Source organism: Elephantulus edwardii, unplaced genomic scaffold (genome assembly GCF_000299155.1).
Source record: "Elephantulus edwardii isolate Elephantulus edwardi_28Jun2011 unplaced genomic scaffold, EleEdw1.0 scaffold00395, whole genome shotgun sequence".
Lineage (NCBI taxonomy): Eukaryota > Metazoa > Chordata > Mammalia > Macroscelidea > Macroscelididae > Elephantulus > Elephantulus edwardii.
This window is the reverse complement of record NW_006400145.1, coordinates 1,134,673-1,157,578: the sequence shown is the minus strand read 5'-3', so window position 1 is coordinate 1,157,578 and position 22,906 is coordinate 1,134,673. Positions and strand designations below refer to the sequence as shown.

Sequence of the window (22,906 nt, the reverse complement as noted above, 5' to 3'; positions counted from 1 at the left end):
GGCACAGCAATTTCTTCCTCTTGATTCTTTTATTTTTATCTGTGTGAAATCCAGATAATATTCTCCCCTTATGAAGAGCAAGATTATTTTTTCTTTGAGGGTTTTTTTTTAATTTGCTAAATTATGTTCTTTCTGCAGTCAGCTAACCTAGGTAATGCCTGTGGTGCTGAAAACACTGGAATATAGACGAGGTACATTTAGAGGGATAGTGGGGAAGTGTAAAAGCAGGTAAGAACAGGATGTCTTAATGCCAGCCGAGGGTGTTTACGGTTCCAGAAACATGTGAGGAACATCAAAGATGTTGTAAAAGAGTAATGACAGCTGGAACTAGTCATAGAAGAATGTCTTGGGAAGAATTCAAAATTAGTGATAAGGTGAAAATTATAAGGAAGGATTTTTACTCTTGCTGCAAAAGGAATTACTGACAATGTAAAAATATAAAAAGATGCCTCTAATTCAAGGTCATTGATGTGTTCATTGATCTGAAGTGGGATTTTGTTGAAATTCCAAAATAAATATTCCCTCTTCTGAGACTTTGTACTGTGTGTCCCAACCTGGAGCAAATATAGATCAGAGAGATGGGATTTCAAGGCACATTGATCTGCGTTAAGAAGGCTGGATCATTACTACAAGTATTTACTTTAGTAGAACGGGCTCTTTTTTTTTTTTTTTTAACAAACCAGGAATTGACTGTTTATAGTGTTGAATTCATCTAGTACAGTTAAGAGGTTAGCTTATTGACAATAGAAAATTGTGGTAGCTGCACACATACAGACAACCCAAAGGCTTGTGGTACAAGTCCACCAGCTGCTTTGCTGGGGACAGATGGGCAGTATCCTCCAAAACATGTTATTACATAGAGAGGTAAAAAGACTTCCTTTTAATAAAGCTTTTCTTCATCTCTAGCCAACTACATGACTACTTAAAGCATCTTGGGGGAGTCATTATTGTTTAATGGGCTTGTTGTTAGTAACCATTATTAAGGTTTTGTCACCCCTCCTGATGTCTTTTGAGAAAGCCTACTTTGAATAACTGCCCTCTTTCTTTAATATTCGTAGGGTTTTCAAAGACCTGTTATTTACTTGGGAGAAAAATGGCCCATCCTGCTTCCTAGTTTCAGGGAGCCCCCCCCAAAACCCGTCCACCATGGGTAACCCTTATGGCATTTGACACAACAGTGGAACAGCTTTCAGTATCAGCAACCCCAAGTTATCTTAGTACAGCAAACTGACTAATAAGTGCTATACCACTTAGAACAATGTTATCTCCAAACACAATTAACACCAGCAGGACCTTAACCAACTTTTAAATACAAAGGCCCACCACCCAGTCCTGATTGCTTTAACAAGAGGCTTCCAGCCCACAACTGATTGTTTAAAAAATCAGAAACAGCCAATCAACTTATACTTGATAGTAAAACAAAATAAAAAGGGGGCCCAGTTTATACCCAGCTTTCAAGTAAATAAAAAACACTTACCCTCCTGAAGAGCACTGAACATCCATGGATGACCAAGAGATATGTCTTGGAGATGCTGCAGCTGGACTGCTATTTGGAGGCAAGAATGATGATACTTTGCCTCACATACTTTGGGCATGTTGCTAGGAGGTGCTATTTCTTTGAGAGGGACATAATGTTGGGAAGGGTGGAGGGTTGGCCAAAGAGAGAAAGACCCTCAACCAGGTTGATTGACACGGTGGCTGCTGCAATGGGCTCGTGTGTCAGGAAATGTGAGGATGTCACAAGATAGAACAAGGTCCAGATCTTTTATGTTCATAGGGTCACTCACTGTGAGTCACACTCAACTTGATGGCACCTAACAATGCTTAAATTGCCTACATAACATGGTTGAGAATTTACTTTTACTGTCACTAGATGCTCACCAAGTTATGCCAAGAAATCTAGAGAACAGCTACCTGGCCAACTGACTGGAAGAGATCTTTATATATTTCCATTACAAAAAAAGATGACCCAACAGTGTGTGGAAATTACCAAATGATATCACTAATATCACACACAATCAAGATCCTGATGAAGATTATCCAGAAACGACTGAAACATCAGAAGAGAACTGCCAGGTGTGCAGGCTGAGTTTAGAACAGGCCGTGGCACTACGAACATCATAGCCAATGTTAGATGTATCTTGGCTGAAAGCAGAGAGGACTAAAGGAATGTCTGTCTGTGTTACATTGGTTATGCAAAGGTGTTTGTGTGGATCACAACAAACTGTGGCTGACTCTGAGAAGAATGGGGATCCCAGAACACTTAATTGTGCTCATGCAAAACCTGTATTCGGACCAGCAATAGTCTGAACAGAACAGGGAAACACTGCATGGTTCAGGGGTGCCTCCTATTTCCATACCTTTTCAGTCTATATGCAGAATAGATAATTTGGGAATCTAGACCTTATGAGGAGGAATGTGGTATCAGGATTGGAGGAAGATTCATCAACAACCTGCCTTATACAGGTGATGCAACTTTGCTTGCTGAAATTGAAGAGGACCTGAGGCATTTGCTGCAGAAGGAAAAGGAGTATAATCTTCAATATGAATTGCAGCTCAACATCAGGAAAACAGATTCTCACCACTGGGCCTATTGGCATGATGGATGGAGAAGAGATAGTTGATAACTTCAGCTTGCTTGGTTCCACAATCAGTAGCCTTTGCACTGGCAGTCAAGAAATCAAAAGGTGAATTGCACTGGAAAAGTCAACCTGGAGACTAAGGTGCGCCTGATCCAGGCCATAGTCTTCGCGGTTACTTGCTATGCATTAGAGAGCTGGACAATAACCAAGGATGATAGAAGAAGGATTGAGGCCTTTGAGCTGTGGTGCTGGAGAGAGTGTTGAATATACCGTGGACGGCCAGGAGAACAAACAGGACTTTCCTGGCGAGGGTGGCACCAGTTTGCTCCCTTGAGGCAAGGATTTTATGGCTCCATCTCACATATTTTGGGCATATAGTCAGGAGGGACCAGTCCTTAGAGACATCTTGCTCGGAAGGGTAGAGGTACAGCACAGGAGGGGAAGACTCAGTAACTGGAGCAATGGCATTAGGTCTGTCGGAGGCAATGAGATTGGCGCAGGATAGGCAGCTTTCAGAGCTAACGTACATAGGGTTACTATGAGTTGCAGGCGACACAGTGACACATAACAAAGCTTCCTAACTACTACTTATAACCAAACACTTCTTTTTAAATCACTTTATAACAGTAAGACTTGAGGGAAGCAAATCATTGACTATTTAAATAAATACATTTGGGGTTCCTTGAGATTATTGTGAGCCTCTTTAAACAAAATTGCGCCTCTTTGTCTTAGCGCCATCTTTGAATTCACTTCTGATATTTTCTCAAATAATTTATTGCAAATTATCTTTTCAGGTTGCATTTTATAGACTGTGATGTTATAAAAGTGTTATATAAAGTGTTATATAGATGTTATATAGAGTGTTAAAATTGGGTCGTTTAAGTCTAGTACAGCAGTTTCCTTAGGCACTGATCATCTGAAAGTCTCTCTCTTCTTTTCCAGTGAACTTGGAGAAATTCCCACATTAAAAACACTTCAGGTTTTTGGAATTGTTTCTGACGGGATCCTTCAAGTGTTAAAGGACGCGCTTCCTCATCTACAGATTAATTCTTCCCACTTCAGCCCCATTGCCAGGCCCACTATTTGCAGCACCAAGAACCAGGAGATATGGGGCATCAAATGTCGGCTATCGCTGCATACGTCCAGTTGTCCGTGAAACATTTCCTGAAAGACGGTGTCCCATGCAGAAGCAGGGCTGATAGATAGGAAGCTCAAATGCTTGGAGCCTTCATCTGCTTTTATTTCAGGTTTTTCTTTTGCCTTCGTTCTGCAAGCTTCTAGGCATCAGAGGATGGTTCGAGAGAGCAGATTATGACGTTCTGCTGCTTTGAAGTGACTGTAGAAGCTCCGAGTCTGCCATTCCTTTCAAAATCGAAGGCGGCTTTTGAAATCTCGGGTCATCCTAACGTTTCAAAGTGCCTGTAAGGGCAGAATTTGAGCCACCTCTTCCAAGTGCTATTTTTATTAAGTCTATTTAGAATCAAGCTAAGAATCACCAATAGTACATCATTTTCGTAGTAACTTGATTTACCCCCCCCCCCTATTTAATTTGTCAGTATTGCTTTATAAGATCGAGCTCGGCAGCTGTGTGTACTGTGAGCTGAATGGCAAGGGAATAATAGCATTTGACACAGCCTATTCTGGGGACAGAAGAAGAAAAAAAGCAAAGGCATTTTAGCATTGATTTTTGGATTTGAGATTAGGTCCGTATGAACACATAGTCCCATGGAATTCACCTTAAATCTAAAAAGCAAAACAGGACAGAGGGACAGAATGGTGTAGGATTTGGAAGCTTAAAGAACGTTTTATGACATCAATTTGAGGTATCTTTTAATTGAAACTGCGTTTCCAGAATTCTAAATTAATTGAGGGAATATAATCATGACTCGCTAACTTCATGATCCTATTATCTTAACATGGGTTCTTTAGCTTTTAAAATAACCTGCTTCGTTTTAGAAAGGTGATATTAACCAGCCGGTACTTTTTCTTTTTTTCCTAATGAAGCCCTGTATAGAATGTGTTGAAATGCAAGTTGCCTGCTGTTTTCGTCTTTTGCTAAGGCTGAGGCAAATTTTGTATTACTCTGGAATCAAGTATTTAAGTTGCTTTTAAAAAACAGCGTGATCGCCCACATCTTCTAAAGTTACGGAACGTACAGTTGCTGAAACAGGTCCATCCTGTCTGATGCACATACAGCAGGTCCTTGCCAGAGCAGTGAGCACTGCTTATACCAGTATAAAGGTTAGGACTCAGGTAGAAATCCATTCAATAGCATTGGTGCTTTAAAAACCAAAGCTGGTGCTCCGCAGCAAAAGGATTACACTATGCCTTTAAAACATAAGCTGGTTTCTTTAAAGTGATGACTTTCCACCTGTTTCTAATATAACCGGAACAAAACCTGTCATTCCTGTCATCACTATTTTAAGCTTATCCTTCAAACGTTACAATTAGATCAAGTGGCTTTGCAGGCTTAGGCCTACAGAAGAGTATTTATTTTAAGGAATATGATGCAGTCATCGATTATGTATCAATTTTTCTACTTGAAATTATTGTAAGATACTACTTGAAATCATTGTTTACAGATGAATGACAAGGACTGGTGACAGGCTCTGGGAGGAAAGTGACGTACAGACACCCTCAGATGTATAATACTTCCAAACTCTAGTCATTAACTTGTTTTGATACACTATCAGAGTAATCAGTATTTTTATATGCAGTTTCTACTTTTTATAAATTTGTTCTAAAATAAAATGCATTTTTATAAAATTGAGTACTTCAGTTGGATTCTATTCCTTCCTTCCTTTTTCCACGTGCTGGGCAAAGTAGAACGTAGTCCCTTTATTCACAGGCTACCAGGATCCTGTTGTGTGCCAGTGAGTGAGAACTGACTCACGGCTGACCCTCCAGTTTTCAGAGGCAGTTATCACAAGAAAGGCGATTGCCTATTTTTCTCACATAGAACAGCTGGCAGATTTGAACTATGTGCCTTTTGGATTGCAGTGTAGCTTCTTAACACTATTCCACCAGAGTTCACTCCACAACCCTGGAACTAGCAACACAATCACCTCTTTACTGACTGTTCTCACCACTCTGCACCCCATCAAATAGCCCAGGAAGTCAAATGGTTAGCTCTTCAAGATAAATAGGCTGAAAATTAAAAACCTGTGTCAAGTTCATTTTGTGGATCTGTAAAGATAAGGCCATGAATTAATGAGGAACTACAAAACGGGATTATTTTAAATAGGCACACTAAACATATTTGTGTGCCGCCCTTATCTTGCATGTATAGTAAATCTTTTCAACAAGTACTGGCAATACTGACATTCAAAATACATCTTTTCCCCCCAAACAATTCAAAAGTCACTCGAGGTGGTAACTGTAAGTTCCACCTGGAATGCACACGACAAGAAATACAGTACACAGGAATTCAGTCATATTTTTAGTCTTACACTGTGTGCAGGGTGCCCTGATGGCCTAAGGGTAAGGAGCTGCATTGCCATCCTAAAGGTACATGGTTCAAATCCACAAGCTGCACAGCTTCCTGTATGATTTACAGCCTCTGAAAACCTGTTGGAGAGTCAGCTGGTATCAGTTCTGACTCAGTGGTATATAAAAGCAGCAAGCTTTGTTCAAAGTGGATAACCCCGACTACTAGGAATACTGAAAAGATAAATAGAATGCTTCTATGGAGAATCATTTCATGAAGAGATGATGCTTAGAAGAGAGGACCTGAAGCAGGAGGAAAGAAACTGGCCTTTGAAATTTACAGCCTTTGAAAACCCACTGGAGGGTCAGCTGAGTCAGTTCCAATTTGACAGCAATGCTGCAATAAGTTATATAAATATAACAAAGGTATAGCTTTTATTTCTCCAAGTCAAATCAATAGTTAAAAATGAAAAATAAAAATTGCAATGCTGGTAAGCCTGTGTAAGGACCTGAATGGTACAGTTCTTTTTCATAGATTTTAAGTTCCAATTTGTATCTTCTTTGAGTAGCTGACTAGTTTAGCTATGAGGCAATTTCCTAGAACAATTTTGCTACAGTGAGCCTTGTCATTCTTTAGTGTGTGGAGGGTCATCTGATACAGGGATTACAATAACAAGTATGCGAGAAAGTGTCTCAAACAGCTGCTTTTATTGCTTTTTGCCAAACTTATTTTCTTTCAGTGGACAAAGGGTTTGAATGATTGGTCAGGTGGTTAAGAGACTAGCTTGGTTTGTAATTTAGACTTGGTGCCAGTTTCTTTCCTCCTGCTTCAGGTCCTCTCTTCTAAGCATCATCTCTTCATGAAATGATTCTCCATAGAAGCATTCTATTTATCTTTTCAGTATTCCTAGTAGTCGGGGTTATCCACTTTGAACAAAGCTTGCTGCTTTTATATACCACTGAGTCAGAACTGACACCAGCTGACTCTCCAACAGGTTTTCAGAGGCTGTAAATCACACAGAACCAGACTGCACATCTTTCTCCTGTGGAGCAGCTGATAGGTTCAAACTGACTTGTTTTTACATTGGTGACACAACTCCTTACCTACTAGGTCTGTATGGCACTTTAAACTTAAGACCTTCCCATTAATGTCTACTGCCATCAAGTTGATTCCAATTCAGAATGACCCTTAATTGAGTTTCTAGGGCTGTAAGAAGATATTTCTTAATGTTAAGGTCAATAATGGATGGCATTAAGAAAAGAAATTAATGAATTATGGTGTCTCTGGAGACTAATAACATGCGTCTGATACAGGCCATGGTCTTTGCAGTCACTTATGCATCAAGAGAGTTGGACACGAACTAGGGAGGATAGGAGAATTGATGCCTTTGAGCTGTGGTGCTGGAGAAGAGTATTTAACGTACCATGGACTGCTAGGAAAACAGGTTTTTCCTGGAGAGGGTTATACCAGGCTGCTCCTTGGAGGCAAGGATTCTGGGGCTCCGTCTGATATATTTTGGTCATATTATAAGGAGAGACCAGTCCTTGGAGAAGGACATTATGCTTGGAAGGGTGGAGGGACAGTGCAGGAGGGGAAGGCCCTCTATGAGGTGGATCGATTCAGTGACTGGGGTAATCGGGATGGGTGTATTGGAGACAGTGTTATGGCACAGGACAGAGCAGAATTTAGGGCTGTTGTAAATAGGGTCCCTATGAGTCACAAGTGACTTGACGGCACATAACAACATTCCTCTTTGTGGTAGAGTAGCTCCACAGTAGATACTTGTTCTAATTTGTACCTCCGTATATAAAGTCTATGTAAGAGCCAAGTCCTAGCTGACCCTCCACTGGGTTTTCAGAAGCTGTACATTGCTCATGAAATTGCCTTTCTTCTGTAGAGCAGCTGTTGGATATGAACCACTTGCCTGTGGGTTGACAGCACAAGTACTTACCCAGTAAGCTACCAGAGCTCCCTATATACACAGAGGTTTTCCTTCTCCATATATACACAGGGCTTTCTGCAGCATCATTTACATGTCACATTATCCCTAGGCTCATTTCCCTAGGGTATTTTTTGCATCATTATCTTGCTAGATACTTATCTGGAAATATAATGATATGATTTCCTGGCACAATGAAGTGAATTCTATTTACTCAGTGACTCGGGGAACGAGAGTAGTGTGTCTGAGTCAGATTGGCTTGGCATAGAGCAGATTGGCTTGGCATAGAGCAGGATTCAGAGCTGTTGTACACAGAGTCACTATGAGTTGGCACAGAACATTTGTACAAATGGACTGTAAACACTGTTAGTTTCTGCCCAGTAATATTTGCCTTGTAGCAACCCCATGTGACAAAGTAGAACTGTCCCATAATGGTTTTTTGGGGGGACAATCACCAGACCATTCTCCTGTAAAGCTGCTGGGTGAGTTTAAACAGCCAAACTTTCAGTTAGTAGCCAGGTGTTCACTAGTTGTGCCATCAGGGTTTCTTAACCAAAAGATACGCTTAAATTTATTTCCAGTAACTTTTTCAAATAAACTCAATACTCTGCAGTAGATAAAAGTTTGTCCTATCTGCTTATTTTGATATTTAAAAATAAAATTAATGGTAATTCTTTATGTGACGCATATACATTTAGGATAACATGTATTCAAATTTGATACACTGGGGCCAGAAATATATAAATACATAGGAAGTAACAAAAATAAGTCAAATTAAGAGTCTACATTTATCAGATAAATTCTTTACTAGCTGATTAAATATTAGGAAACCGTCTATCCTTGGAGGCTAGAATTTTGAAGCTCCGCCTCACTTAAGCTCACTTAAGCTCCTGGGCACATGGCCAGGAGACATTGGTCCTTGGAGAAGGACATCATGCTTGGAAGGGATCATGGACAGCGCTGGAGAGGAAGACCAAGATGAGAATGATTGTACAGTAACTGGGGCGATGGAGGTTGGTATGTCAGAATTAGACTGTTTCAGGACAGAGAAGGGGTTAGAGTTGCTGTATATAGGGTGGTTGTACATCACCGGCGACTCAATGGCACATAACAACAATAACATACTATGACAAGTTTGGAAGCAGGAATGGCATCCATTTCCTAAGTAACATGCCTCCAGAACTCTGAACTTTGATAAATGTTGGTAGTGGTAGAGGGGCTTCAGGCCTTTTGTTCATGGGGACGCTGTGAGTTGTGCTTGACTCACAGGCATCAACATGTCCAGCCAATGAAAAGTCAGTTAACACAGAATACATAGTGAAAGCAGAAGGAAAAGGATGTTTTATGAAAACCCAATTATCAAACAATGGCCTCATTAGAGTTGAGTGCTATAAGAAATGAAGTACAAAAGAAGTGATAAACGGTTTCATTTTATTCACATATCATTGCCATTAAAAGGTTAAGCCATTCCTGAAAACATTTTTGCTGTTCTTACATCCCTTGGATCTCATTATCTCTTACAAATTCCCAACCCCAAGCAGAAATGTTAGACATTTTATCACAAGTAAAACACTCAAAATATTTTCCAACTCTTTAAAATATGGCTTAGGAACTATTTTACACAGTGGGTTCCCTTCATATAGTAACAGAGCCACGGTACCATTTTGGACAATCAGACTTAAAACATTAAGGACGTAATTGGCACTTTTTAAAAGGTATTTAAAACTTGTTAGGGGAGTTTCTACAGTGTAGAATTTCACTTCATTATAAAATGGTATCTTAAGCTTTTCCTTTATAAATTCAACCAGAACTACCTCCAGCTCTGAATAAAACCCTTACTTTCAATTTGTTTTTCTACCTGACGCATTATGTAAACTTTTTGTTATGTGTGTCTTTGTAGATACTTCTAAATTAAAAAGCATTTTATTCTGTGTAGATATCAAAAGCTGGATTCCCTTTGTATGCAGCTAGTAGCTGTTGAGTCAGTTCAACTCACAGCTACTAAAAGGTCTCCAGGGCGGAGAGATTTTGGAAGGTGATGCCAGGCCTCTCCCTCAGAGTGCTTCCGGGTAGGTTAAAACTGCCAACTTTCTGGTGAGTAAACAAGCACTTACCTTACCTGCACAATACAAGAACCTAATCTAATGTGTTGGGTTTTTTAAAAAAAAAAATTATAGTGCTATTAAAATTAAACTCACTAAATTTGAATACACAACCTAACTTTCATAGAATTTACTTCTGAGCTCACTAGATTCAGGTTCCATAAGAATAGTGTCTTAATTCATCAATGTTATATCCAGCACCTGGCACATTAAGTACATGGCACAAAGTGAGTGCTAAAGAAAAATACCTGTCAATGAACAAACACTCTCACCAACAAGTGAGATGCTGAACACGAAAAAAGTTTGAATAAATGGCATTGAGAATGGTTTCCTTAGGTAGCAACAGGAGTTGGGTTTTTTACCAGATTTACTTTTTTTTAAATTTTTTTATTATTTGTGTGTGTGTGTGTGTGTTTGTGTGTGTGTGTGTGTGTGTGTGTGTGTGTGTACCATCAAATCGGATCTGACTGGTACAAGAGAAGATTCCCCCTCCTGATCTCCACCAGAGCATCTGGTGAATTCGAAATGCATACCTCTGGGATTGCAGTGCAGCTTCTTGCCACTAGGCCACCAAAGCTCTGGATATTTTTTTTAAAATATCAACTTTATGCTTGTTTATTATTAGGTCAAGAATTAGATAAAAGAATTTCCTCCAAAAATAAAGGAATTCTCTAATCATGATGGAGTGAAAGCAAGCCTTTTAGATAATACATGTAAGCGAAGTAAAACCACACCACTGGATAAGGCAATTCCAAGACAGAGGTGGAGATTTTATTTGCTAAAGAATTCATTTTCTTTCTGATAATACAATTAACACTAGATGGATCTTTTTCAAGTTTTACCAAACACCTGTAACACATGTCTCATTACTTTATCACTTTCATCCCTTGATCCATGTTAGTGAATTTTAAACTCAAATCATTTTTTTAAAAACACCCAAAAATCTAAAGGAGATAGAAATCAATGCCTGTGACCTAAAATAGCTACAGGGTGGCCAATACATGGTAACCCCACGGATTCTGTCCTGAGTGCATTTCACTCAGCAGTGTGGACGTGAATCTGAATTAAGCCAACCAATATAAAATATTGATCTATAAATAACTTCAAAAGTGATAGTCCAAACGTTTTAAATTTACAAAGCATCATGACAGCATCACCTGTTCCGTAATTAAAAAATCTCTTAGTACGTTTAAAAGCACATTTACCTATTTCACTAGATGAGGATTTATCAAAATTCTCCATCAACATCAAATTTCTTTTTAAATCTTTGTTATTAAGGTTCTATAAAAAATATGCACTAATTAAATGATATGTATTTGATGTGGCCAGTTTCAAAAACCAAGGAAAAGGTAGCAGGATGGGGGAAAAAAAATAGCCTGTACAGTTAGATTTCAAAAAGTCAGTCTTTACAACAACCAAACCAAAACTATTGGCACTCATGGTTCCCAGTTAGAAGCATAAAGAACTTTCCCTAGTATCAATCCATCCATCTATTTAGTCCATCTATTCATTTAGTCTATTTCTTTTTCTTAGTGGGCATCTTTTCTATTACAATTCAACAGAAGAAGGAGAGTTCTCGCTTTCTTGGTCACCTGTGAGCTCAGGGGCAACCAGTTTCTATAGTAACCAAAAACAGTAGCTTTATGACCAGCAGTTTGGTTCCACAGTAGGAAGAATTCTCATGTAATCAAAATTTTCCATCTGAGAAAATCCTTCACTGTTCTAGCAGCACAGTTCGAAGTTCATCTTCCTTGTTGATCATCATTGAGGCAACTGCTCCATCATTAAATTCAAAAGAAGTTCCTCCGTCCACAACCATACAGGCATCCCAGCAACGAGAACGGACACAAACCCTAAAGCACAAACAAGCAGCTAGTAATTACATCTTAACATTTTTCTTAACACTAAATAGTAGTTTAGATCAAACTGAGTCTTTAGCCAAATTAGTAGCCAAATTAAAAGCCTTGCTTTTAAAAGTCAAATTGCCTTTGTTGAAAGATTATATAATGAATATGTTATCTAAGGCTCAAAATTAAGTAGAATTTACCTGAAAACAGACATATTCTTGTTGAATACTTTAATAATTGTAGAAGCAATAACCTTTTTAGTATTCAGTCATGAGAATAGCCTATGAGTTCCATTAAGCTTAAGCTTGTTGTTATGTGCTACTGAGTCACCTGCAACTCATAGCAACCCTATGTACAATACCTCTAAACCCTGCTCTATCCTGTGACAATCTTATTATCTCTGACACAACTACCCCCAATACCCCAGTCACTGAATCAATCCATTGAGGGTCTTCCTCTCTCAACTTGTCCCTCCACACTCCCAAGCATTTCATCCTTCTTCAAGGACTGGTCCTGCCTTGCAATATGTCCAAAGTATGTCAGATGAAGCTTCAGAATCTTTGTCTTCAAGAAGCAGCCTGGTCTTACCCTCTCTAGGATGAGCTTGTTTGTTCTTCTAGCAGTCCACGGTATATTCAACACTCTTCAATTCTTCTATCATCCCTAATCATTGTCAAGCTTTGTGATGCATAGCAAGTAAATGTAAAGAATATGGCCTGGATCAGGTGCACCTTAGTCTCCAGAATGATATTGCTTTTCAGTACTTTGGAAAGGTCTCAGACAGCAGCCTTTTCCAATGCAATTCATCTTTTAATTTCTAAGCTTACTCACTAATGTATGTCTGGAATAACAATGTTACCCAAGATATTTGAATTTTATGACATTAATGGCACAAATCAGGAGTGTATGAGCAAATTAATGTAACTATGACCCAAATCAAAATATATAGAATGCGATCTAGCTTTCTAGCAACTCCGTATCTCCCTTCTTCCAGTAAGTACCCTACTCCCTTCCCAAGTATGTATAACAACTGTCTATTAACTTACATCATCATCATACTAGTAATAATTTTGTGTGCAGTGTAACTATATAAATGGAAGAATGTCATGTGTACACTTGTTCTTTTGATCAACAGTATGGCTGTGAAATTCATCCATGATATTACATTTAACAATAGTTTGTTCCTCTTCATTGCTGTAATTATATATACCATATGAAAGCATCAACATTTACTTATCTATTTTATTATTCACAAGCTTTTTTTTTTTTGGAACATTAGAAGCAGTGTTCTTATGAATATTCATGACTATGCCTTTTGGTTCACACAAGAATTTTTGGTCATAATGTATAATGGTCAACTTTGGTACATAACATCTCAACCATTTTCCAAAGTACATATTTTGTTGTTATGTACTGTTGAATCAAAACTAACATATAGCTGATCCTCCAGAGGGTTTTCAGAGACATAATAAACACTACCAGCTTTCTCCCATAGAGCTACTGGTGGATTCTAACCATGTACCTTTGGGTTGGCAGCATCATGATGTTGTTGATTGCCTTCAAGTCGAGCATGACTCATAGTGACCCCATGAACAAAATGCCTGAAGCCCCTCTACAACTGTCGACATTTATCAAAGTTTCCAGAGACATGCTGTTTAGGAAGTAGATGCTGCTCCTGCTTCCAAAGCATCATGATAGATGGAGAAAACACTGAGGTTGTTAATGATTACATCTTACTCTGATCCACAGTCAACACCCTTGGCTCCAGCAGTAAGGAAATCAAAAGACAAGTTATATTAGAAAATCTGCTGTCAAGGGCCTCTGCAGAGTACTAAAGAACAATGTCATTCTAGAGACTAGGGTGCACCTTATCCAGGCCATGGTCTTCTTAATTGCTGCTATGCATCTGAAAGCTAGACAATGAATAAGGATAACAATAATTGATGCCTCTGTGTTGTGGTGCTGGAGAAGATTACTGAACATACCATAGACTGCTAAGAGAACAAACAAGTCTGTTCTAGAGAGGGTGAAACAAGTTGCTCCTTGGAAGCAAGGATTTTGAAGCTCTAGCTCATATACTTTGGGCCTATTACCAAGAGGGACCAGTCCTTGGAGAAGGACATCAGGCTTGGAAGGGTAGAGGGTCAGCACAGGAAGATGCTGGACGAGATGGGTGGACATAGTGACTGTGGCAATGGGGTCAGGTGTGTCAGCAATGGTGAGGTTGGCTCAGAATAGAGCAAGGTTCAGAGCTGTCGTTCTGTGAGTTCATAGTTCACTATGAGTTGTGGTCGAACCAATGGCACATTAACAACATTACTTTCTGTTGTTATGTGCCGTCAAGTTGCCTGTGACTCGTAGCGACCCTATGTACAGCAGCTCTGAAGCCTGCCCTGTCCTGAATGAACAACATATTTAAAATGCAGAATGCTTTCCTAATTTTAAACTCAAAATGCAGTTTATGTAGTTATTTTAAAAATTAGCTTCCAAAGGGGAAAAAACCCCCCACAGTTTGGATTTATTGTTATGTGCCATCGAGTCACCCACAATTCATAGTGATCCTATGTATAGCTCTGAAGCCTGCTCTATCCTGAGCCAGTCTCACTGACTCCAACACACCTCTCCCCATTGCCCCCATTACTGTATCAATCCATCTCATCCAGGGTATTGTCCCTCCACTTTTCGAAGCGTGATGTCCATCTCTAAGGAATGGTCCCTCTTGACAACATGCCCAAAGAATATGAGCTGGAGCTTTGTCTCACATACTTTTGGCGTATTATAGGACATGCTATTCCTTGGAAAGGGACATTATGCTTGGAAAGGTGGAGGGTCAGCTAAAGAGAGGAAGACCCTCAACAAGAAGGATTGGCAGTGACTGCAGCAATGGGCTCAAGTATGCCAGAGCTACTGAGGCTAGCACAGGAAAGGCCTGGGTTCAGATCTGCTGTTCACTAGGTCATTAAGCTGCACTCAACTTGGCTGCACCTAACAACAACAACAACAACAACAATATTATTCTAGACAGACGTTCTTTGTTAGATATAGGAAATATCTTTTTTATTCTCTACCCTGCCTTTTTTATTTAATAGAAGTTCTTAATTCTAATATAGTTCAATTTATCAAGCTGGGTATCACCTTCTCCAAGACAGACCTATTTGTTTCGTGGTGGTCCATGGTATGTTCAAGTCTTACCAAATTCAAGATACAGTTGCTTATTTATCAAAATTCATTCTCAAATTAATGTGTTTTAAGTAAGGTAAGTGTCCTCTTCAGTGCATTCCTAGAAAAACACTGTATAAATTCATTAAAAGAATAGACTCAATACGTAGTGATTTGTACTTATACTGTGCTTTGCTTGCCAGGAAGTGTATGACTTCTTATAATAACAGCTGGCTTTTGCGTTAGTTTGGACAACTGTGAAGTTTTACAAAATAAAGAATTCATTTTTGTACATCTTTTCTTCTTGGGAGAGGAAACTCAATAGCCTTGTGTGTGTGTACACTTAGGGAGAACCTGAAGTAATTAATCCTTCTCTAAAAATGTATTGTTTCACAAATGTAGTTTTATAGGCATATTTATCCTGCTTTTTATTCCAGAGATTATAAAAAATAAGTAGTTTTCCAATCATTTTCTTTCATAGTTATCATTTGTGTCTTGAAATATTTAAAAATCAAAAAATCCTCTAACCTAAACACCTATGTCACTCTTCTAGTCACTCAAATTCTAGTTTCTAAAAACAGCACAGTGAGTTGGAAAGGAATTATCTGTTAGCCAGTTTGCACAATAGCCCACTAGCTCCACAGGTTCTACTTTTTCCACTAGGCTAGGTTTGAATGAGCAAATTTCTTGCAATGAGATACGCTTACAGCCAAGTATGTGCTATAATTACAAGAGATGAAAACATAGACTTGAGAAGCTTACTTTGAGGAGAAGCAACGCTGGCGGCTGCTTGAGAAGACTCTGTTTGCTATTGGCTCTCGGATACTGAAAAGAATTTTTGGTTCTTCTGGACTGTAGAGCAGTGATTCGTTATACTCATTTGTTACTAGAAGGAAAAAAATCCCAAGACATTAGTACATTCAATCAAACCAAAGATGATTATTTTTGAGAAATGCAATACAAACAAGAAAGATGTTAAGAAGCTCCCCTGTAGTCGCAAAGGGTCAAGGTTCAAATCCACCAGCTACTCTGTGGAAGAAGGACGCATAATCTCCTCCTGTGTGATTTACTGCCTCTGAAAATCCACTAGGGGGTCTGTATGGGTCAGTCTTGACTTGATAGCACACAATACAATCCTCAATCCTAAAATCAGTTGTGTTCCAAGTCTGTTTCCATGGCAAGTTCCATGGTCCATGAATACAAACAAACAAAAATAAACTTATGAGGATTAGGTTCAAAAGCAACCACATCACCCACAACACAGCAGAAATAGCTACACTTAGAGGGGTCAAGCTGGTAATTAGCAATGCTGTTAGCTGTCACTGAGTCAACTCCAAGCCTCAGCAACCCTATTAAAAGCAGCAGATTGAAACCTTGCCCTATCCTGAGCCATCCTCACAAAAATTAGTAATAGAGGAATTAGTTTTTGTTAATTCCTCTTAATTGCTGATTCTGTTGCCACTGGATCTTTTCTAACTCATAGGAATCCCATGGGTACAAAACAAACTACTCCATAGGGTTTTCAATGGCTCTGATCTTTTGTTAATAACCTAGGCTATGTCCAAGGTTTTGTTATCTATATTTGTTGATCTATATTTGTTCCCATTCCAAAGAAAGGTGACCCAACTGAGTGTGGAAACTACAGAACAGTGTCATTGATTTCACATGCAAGCAAGATTCTACTGAAGATTAGCAGAGAACTGCTGGAAGTCCAGGCTGGGTTTAGAAGGGGTCGTGGTACTAGGGATATTGTTGCTGATGTTAGATGGATCTTGGCTGAAAGCAGGGAATACCAGAAGAATGTCTATCTGTGTTTCACTGATTATGCAAAGGCATTTGACTGTGTGGATCATAACAAACTGTGGCTGACTCTGAGAAGAATGGGAATCCCAGAACATTTAATTGTGCTAATACGAAACCTATACTTGGACCAAGAAGCAGTAGTCAGAACAGAGCAGGGTAACACTGCATGGTTCAAAATTGGGAAGGGTGTATGCCAGGGATGCATCCTGTCTCCATACCTTTTCAACATGTATGCAGAGCAGATTATCCGAGAGGCTGGGCTCTATGAGGAGAATTGTGGCATCAGGATTGGTGGAAGATCTATTAACAATTTCCGTTATGCAGATGACACAACCCTGCTTGCTGAAACTGAGGAGGACCTCATGCACTTGCTGCGAAGGGTCAAGGACTGCAGCCTTCAGTATGGACTAAGGCTCAATGTCAAGAAGACAAAGATTCTCGTCACTGGACCAATTAGCAGCGTCAGGATGGATGACGAAGAGATTGAGAGTGTTCACAGCTTCAGTTTACTCGGCTCCCCAGTCAACACTCTTGGCACCAGCAGTCAGGAAATCAAAAAGCGTATCGCGATGGCAAAGTCTGCTGTTAGGGAACTCTCAAAGGTACTCAGGAGCAACAGTGTCTCTCTGGAGACTAAGGTGCGCCTGATACAGGTCATGGTATTTGCAATCGCTTGTTATGCATCAGAGAGTTGGACAATGACTAGGGAGGACAGAAGGAGAGTGGATGCTTTTGAGCTGTGGTGCTGGAGAAGGGTACTGAATGTACCATGGACTGCCAGGAAAACAAACAGATTCATCTTGGAGAGGATTAAACCAAGCTACTCCTTGGAGGCAAGGATTCTGGGGCTTCGTCTGACATACTTTGGACATGTTGCCAGGAGGGACGGGTCCTTGGAGAGGGACATCATGCTTGGGCGCAGGAGGGGAAGAGCCTCTATGAGATGGATTGATTTGGTGACTGGGGTAATCGGGATGGGTGTGTCAGAGGCGGTGCGGTTGGCGCAGGATAGAGCAGGGTTTAGAGCTGTTGTACATAGGGTCGCTATGAGTCGCAAATGACTCGACGGCACTTAGCAACATAACAACATGTCCAAGGTGACTCTGGGTTTGAACTTCCTAACTTTCCAGACTACAATCCAGAACTTAACCACGTGGCCAACTCAGGGACTTCTGAGGAACCAGTTGTTATGTACTACAGAGTGAGAAACAACTCTTAGCTGACCATCCAGCAGCAGGTTTTCAGAGGCAGTAAATCACACAGGAGGAGACTATCTTCCATGGAGAGGCTCATGATTTTGAACAACTTGCCTTTGGGTTGGCAGCACAACTCCTTACCACTAAGCCACCAGAACTTCCTAGAGGAATCAGGTTAGAGGTATTCAAATATGGAACTTAATTTGCCATATTCCTCTACCAAGTTAATGCCATGTCAAATATTTCAAACTATAGTTTTATGTTAATAGTTTCGATACAAAATGCAGTCTAAACATTAAGAGTTAAACAGAAAATGACAGAGAACTACCAGAAATACAGGCAGGGTTTAGAAGAGGCCGTGGCACTAGGGATATTATTGCCAATGTCAGATGGATCAGCAAAAAGCAGAGAGAGTACCAGAAGAATGTCTGTGTTTCATTGACTATGGAAAGGCATTTGATTGTGTGGATCACAATAAACTGTGGATAACTCTGAGGAAAATGGGAATCTCAGAACACTTGATCATGCTTATATGAAACGTATATTTAGACCAGAAAGCAGTTTTCAAAACAGAGTAAGGAAACATTGCATGGTTCAAAATAAGGGAAACAGAGTAAGGAAACATTGCATGGTTCAAAATAAGGGAGTGTGTCAGGGATGCATCCTGTCCCCAAACCTTTTCAATCTGTATGCAGAACAGATCACTCGGGAAGCAGGGCTTTATGAAGAAAACTGTGGCATCAATATTAGAGGGAGACTCATAGGTCAAAGACTGTAGTCTTCAATATGGATTGAAGCTTAACATCAAGAAGACAAAGATTCTCACCACTGGACCAGCTGGCAGCACCATAATAGATGGAGAAGAGATTGAGGTTGTTAGCAATTACAGCTTGCTTGGATCCACAATCAACACTCTTAACACCAGCAGTTAGGAAAATCAAAAGAGTAACTGCACTGGAAAAATCTGCTGTTATGAACCTCTCCAGAGTGCTGAAGAGCAATGATGTCAGTCTAGATACAAAGGTGCACCTAATTCAGGCCATGGTCTTCTCAATTACTTGTTATGCTTCAGAGAGTTGAACAGTGACTACGGATGACGGAGGAATAGATGCCTTCGAGTTGTGGTGCTGGCTAAAAGTCTTGAACGTACCATGGACTGCCAAGAAAACAAATAGGGCTGTCTGTCTTGGAGAGGGTGAAACCAAGTCTCTCCTTGGAGGCTAAGATTTTGAAGTTCCACCTCACTTATTTTGGGCACATGGCCAGGAGAGTTCGGTCTCTGAAGGACATCATGCTCAGAAGGGTGGACAGGCAGCACAGGAGAGGGAGACCCCAGATGAGATGGATTGATACAGTGACTGGGAAATGAGGGTTGGTGTGTCAGAATTAGTGAGGATGGCTCAGGACAGGGAAGGGTTTAGAGCTACTGTACATTAGGTCTCTATACATCGCAGGTGATTCAATGGCACATAACAACAGCAACATACTGTGATAGGTTTGGCAGCAAGAGTGGCATCCACTTCCTAAATAACATGCCTCCAGAAACTCTCTGAACTTGGATAAATGTCGATAGTTGTGGAGGAGGTTTAGGCCTTTGGTTCATATGGTCGCTATAAGTCATGCTTAAATTGAAGGTGGTCAACAACAATAACAACATGATTTTTTTTTAAAATACAATTAAGGCAGTTTTAGAAATCCTTAAGACCTGCTTTTGCACGAATCTAGACACATGGGAATTGGCATGCAAAGCACAGACTGACTACATAACTGTACAAGGAAATAAAGCATGAAAGAACATTTAACTGAGCATATATTAAAATAAACAGCAAAAAATGGAAAGAAAAGAAAGATCTATGTGCATATGTACATATTAAGAAATGTTAGTATTATCATATAATCTACCTTATTTACTCAAGTTGCATTTGAATCATTTAGCACTTTTTAAAAAAACAATAAATTCTTATTCTCAAAAAAATCCCCATGTCTTCTTAGGGACAAACACACACAATTTCTGAAAGAAACTTCTTAGAGTTCCAAAATGTGCTTGGCAGGGCTGCACCGTCAGCACTCACTGCTGCTCCTGAAGGCAGTTAGCCCTTCAAAAGAATGTTAATCCAAAGTAAAGTACCAGTATGTTTGTTACAGAAAGAATCAGTAATTATGTTTTGTATATGCACTTAATTTAGAAACCTGATAAAAACGTCAGTTATTTTATATATTATGTTTTAAGTTATATAATGAAGCATCAATAACTAAAATTTACCTAATTTTCCTTTCTTTGATATAGATTTAATGCAAATTTCTAAGCCAACAAAAAAGTTTTAAATCAAGAAAGAGAGAGGAATCTCTTTCTGAAAACTGAAAGGGATTTTAGGATGGTATATGAGTCCTATATGAGTTGACTGATACTTTGCTTTGGTTTTAAAGTGCTGAGAAAATCCTTATAGAGGAAGGTAAATACAGCTACAAAGGCTTGTGCATGCTGCTCGTTTTCTAACAATTTACCTTGAAATTTTAATATATATGCATTCAATGAAGAGACATCTCAAGAAAAGCTTCAGTTTGACATCTGCACTAAAATTATCCTGGTGGATATGTGGATTTCAGTGTGAAATTTGATGTGCAAAACTAATGAATATGGTTTTGAATTTAAGAATTTAAGTGTCTTTTGAAAAAATAAAATTTAAGGAATACACTTGCAGAATCCCTACACACCAGCAGTGTAGTTCCACGTCCTTCACCGTCCGGCGCTGGTGGAGCAGTCTTGCCCAGTTTGACCATGAGCGAGAGACTGGCTGAGTTAGGACTGGAAATCAGGTCCTCAGATTGCATCAGTGTTCCTTCTCCCAAAATGAGAAGGAATCCGGGAATAACTGGGGAAAAACTAATAGGAGCAGGTTAAAGAGCACATCAGAGTGAGCGTGGGATCAGGGTGCACAGCTCAGTGAAGCGCCTCCCAAGCGGAGCACACAAGGCTGCACGGACTTTAGATACTGCACTGCCTGTCTGCCAGCTGTGCATGTTTCTACCACCTACAAGTAGTTTCCAGGAATCACAATATAAAAGTCCAGCTTTTAAGTTTTATCATTGTTAAAATCTATTTAAAGCAATATTATCCTGAAAAACATGTTTGAGTAAAAAAAAATGTTTATACTTTTTTAGTAATTCAACAAGTTCACATCACAATCAAAATCTATATGCAGTCCAATTATAATGCTAATGATTAATTTAAATTCCCACTGACCTTTCTCTACCAATTTCCTGTCCAATGGAAGACTCAGATTTCCTTGTCTTCTTGCTATTGAAAGAGGAAAGGGAAAAACATCTTGATTATACAAAATAGTTGATTACATATAACAGGTAACATACAAATATTATATAACCCCAATACTACTGTCAGTTGATTCTGACTCTGAAAGGCCCCATAGGGCAGAGCAGAGCTGCCCCATAGTCCTAAAGGCCTGTAGTTCACATCACCAGCTGCTCCATGGGAGAAGGATGGGCAATCTCCTATGTGATTTTGCCTCTGAAAAGCCGCTGATGGGTAAGCTATGGATCAGCTCCTACTCAATGGCTTATAACACAGCAATCTTATGGAAGAAAACTGCCACATCTTTCTCCTTTGAAACAGTGCATGGGTTCAAACTACTGACCTTTTGGTTGGCATCCAAGTTGCTTAACCACAGTACGACCGAGGTCCATACATATTGTGTACCAAACCCAAACCCAATGATGTCAAGTCAATGCCAACTCATAGCAACTATCCACCTGGTTTCTAAGGCGGCAAATCTTAACAGGAGGAGACTGCTCATCTTTCTGTTATGGACCAACTGATTTTGAACTTGCCTTCTGGTTAACAGAGCAACATGTGACACAGCAAACCCTCAGGGCTCATTACAAATTGTACAGCATATCAGAAATATATGACAACATACAATAGCGACTTTGGTACTCACCAATATTTAAAACATCTTCCACAGCTTGAGTAGCAACCCTGTTAATATTGAATGACCTAGAAACAAAACCCAAATAATTTTTGCCTTAATTCTTGCAAACATGCTAAACATTTAAAAAAAGGGGGATCATTTCTTAATCCAGAAAGAATAATAAATCATTAAGAAAGAACCAAATGACAGTACCCACCTGGCCAATTTATTTAAACTGGCAAAGGATATGCTATTCTCAGGCTTATATGAAAAAATACTTTCAATCTCACTAACAGTTCAGTCAAACTCATTACCATGAAGTCAGAGCTGACTGTCGTTGACCCTCCAGTGGGTTTCTAGAGGCTGTAAGTCACACAGGAAAACAGTGCTCATTTTTTCTCCTGACACCAAACCACCAGAAAGACATCATCTTTGGGTTAACAGTACAGTTTCCTATAGATAACTAAGGATACAAACTGGAACTTTTTTGCCCCCTTACCCCGCCCTCAGTTTTGCAAGGATTGGAAATGTACAAAGTATTAGCATGGGCATGGGTACTAAAGTTTCCTTACACACTGATGGGAAGTAAGAAGGTAAAGCTGCAGTTATCAAAATTTCAAGTGAACATATTCTTCCAGAAAGTAATTTAATACTTGCACATACAAGACACAAGGAGTTGCCAAGGGTCTTAACTACAGCATTGTTTACAAAACCAGGACAAGTCAAAATCCATCTGTACAAAGCTGGTTAAGTAAATTACAGCTACTCAATAAATACTACCTTGTTCTTACTGTCCTCAAATCAGAGCTGCCTCCTTGCTAACCCTCCGCTGCAGTTCTGAGGTTGTGAAATCACATTGGAGGACTGGCCCTCTCTTTCCCCCATGGATCACATTGGAGGACTGGCCCTCTCTTTCCCCCATGGA

At 39.6% G+C, this 22,906-nt stretch overlaps 2 protein-coding genes across 3 annotated transcripts in view; one reads left to right on the top strand and one right to left on the bottom strand.

Moving 5' to 3' along the window:
• Window positions 1-3,738, top strand: part of SKP2 (S-phase kinase-associated protein 2, E3 ubiquitin protein ligase) — a 53,701-nt gene extending 49,963 nt beyond the window's left edge. The window contains exon 10 of the mRNA XM_006902356.1: window positions 3,525-3,738. Within this exon, the coding sequence (XP_006902418.1) occupies window positions 3,525-3,738 (214 nt within the window). The remainder of the gene's footprint in view (window positions 1-3,524) is intronic.
• Window positions 3,739-11,595: 7,857 nt separating this feature from the next.
• NADK2 (NAD kinase 2, mitochondrial) overlaps window positions 11,596-22,906 on the bottom strand; it is a 73,363-nt gene continuing 62,052 nt past the window's right edge. The window contains exons 10-13 of one of the 2 annotated variants that reach the window (XM_006902352.1): window positions 22,012-22,067; window positions 21,300-21,353; window positions 15,819-15,942; window positions 11,596-11,903 (exon numbers count right to left, since the gene is read on the bottom strand). In XM_006902352.1, coding sequence (XP_006902414.1) covers window positions 11,765-11,903; window positions 15,819-15,942; window positions 21,300-21,353; window positions 22,012-22,067 — 373 coding nt within the window. In that variant the 3' untranslated portion in view covers window positions 11,596-11,764. The remainder of the gene's footprint in view (window positions 11,904-15,818; window positions 15,943-21,299; window positions 21,354-22,011; window positions 22,068-22,906) is intronic. The other variant, XM_006902353.1, reaches the window with a different exon arrangement.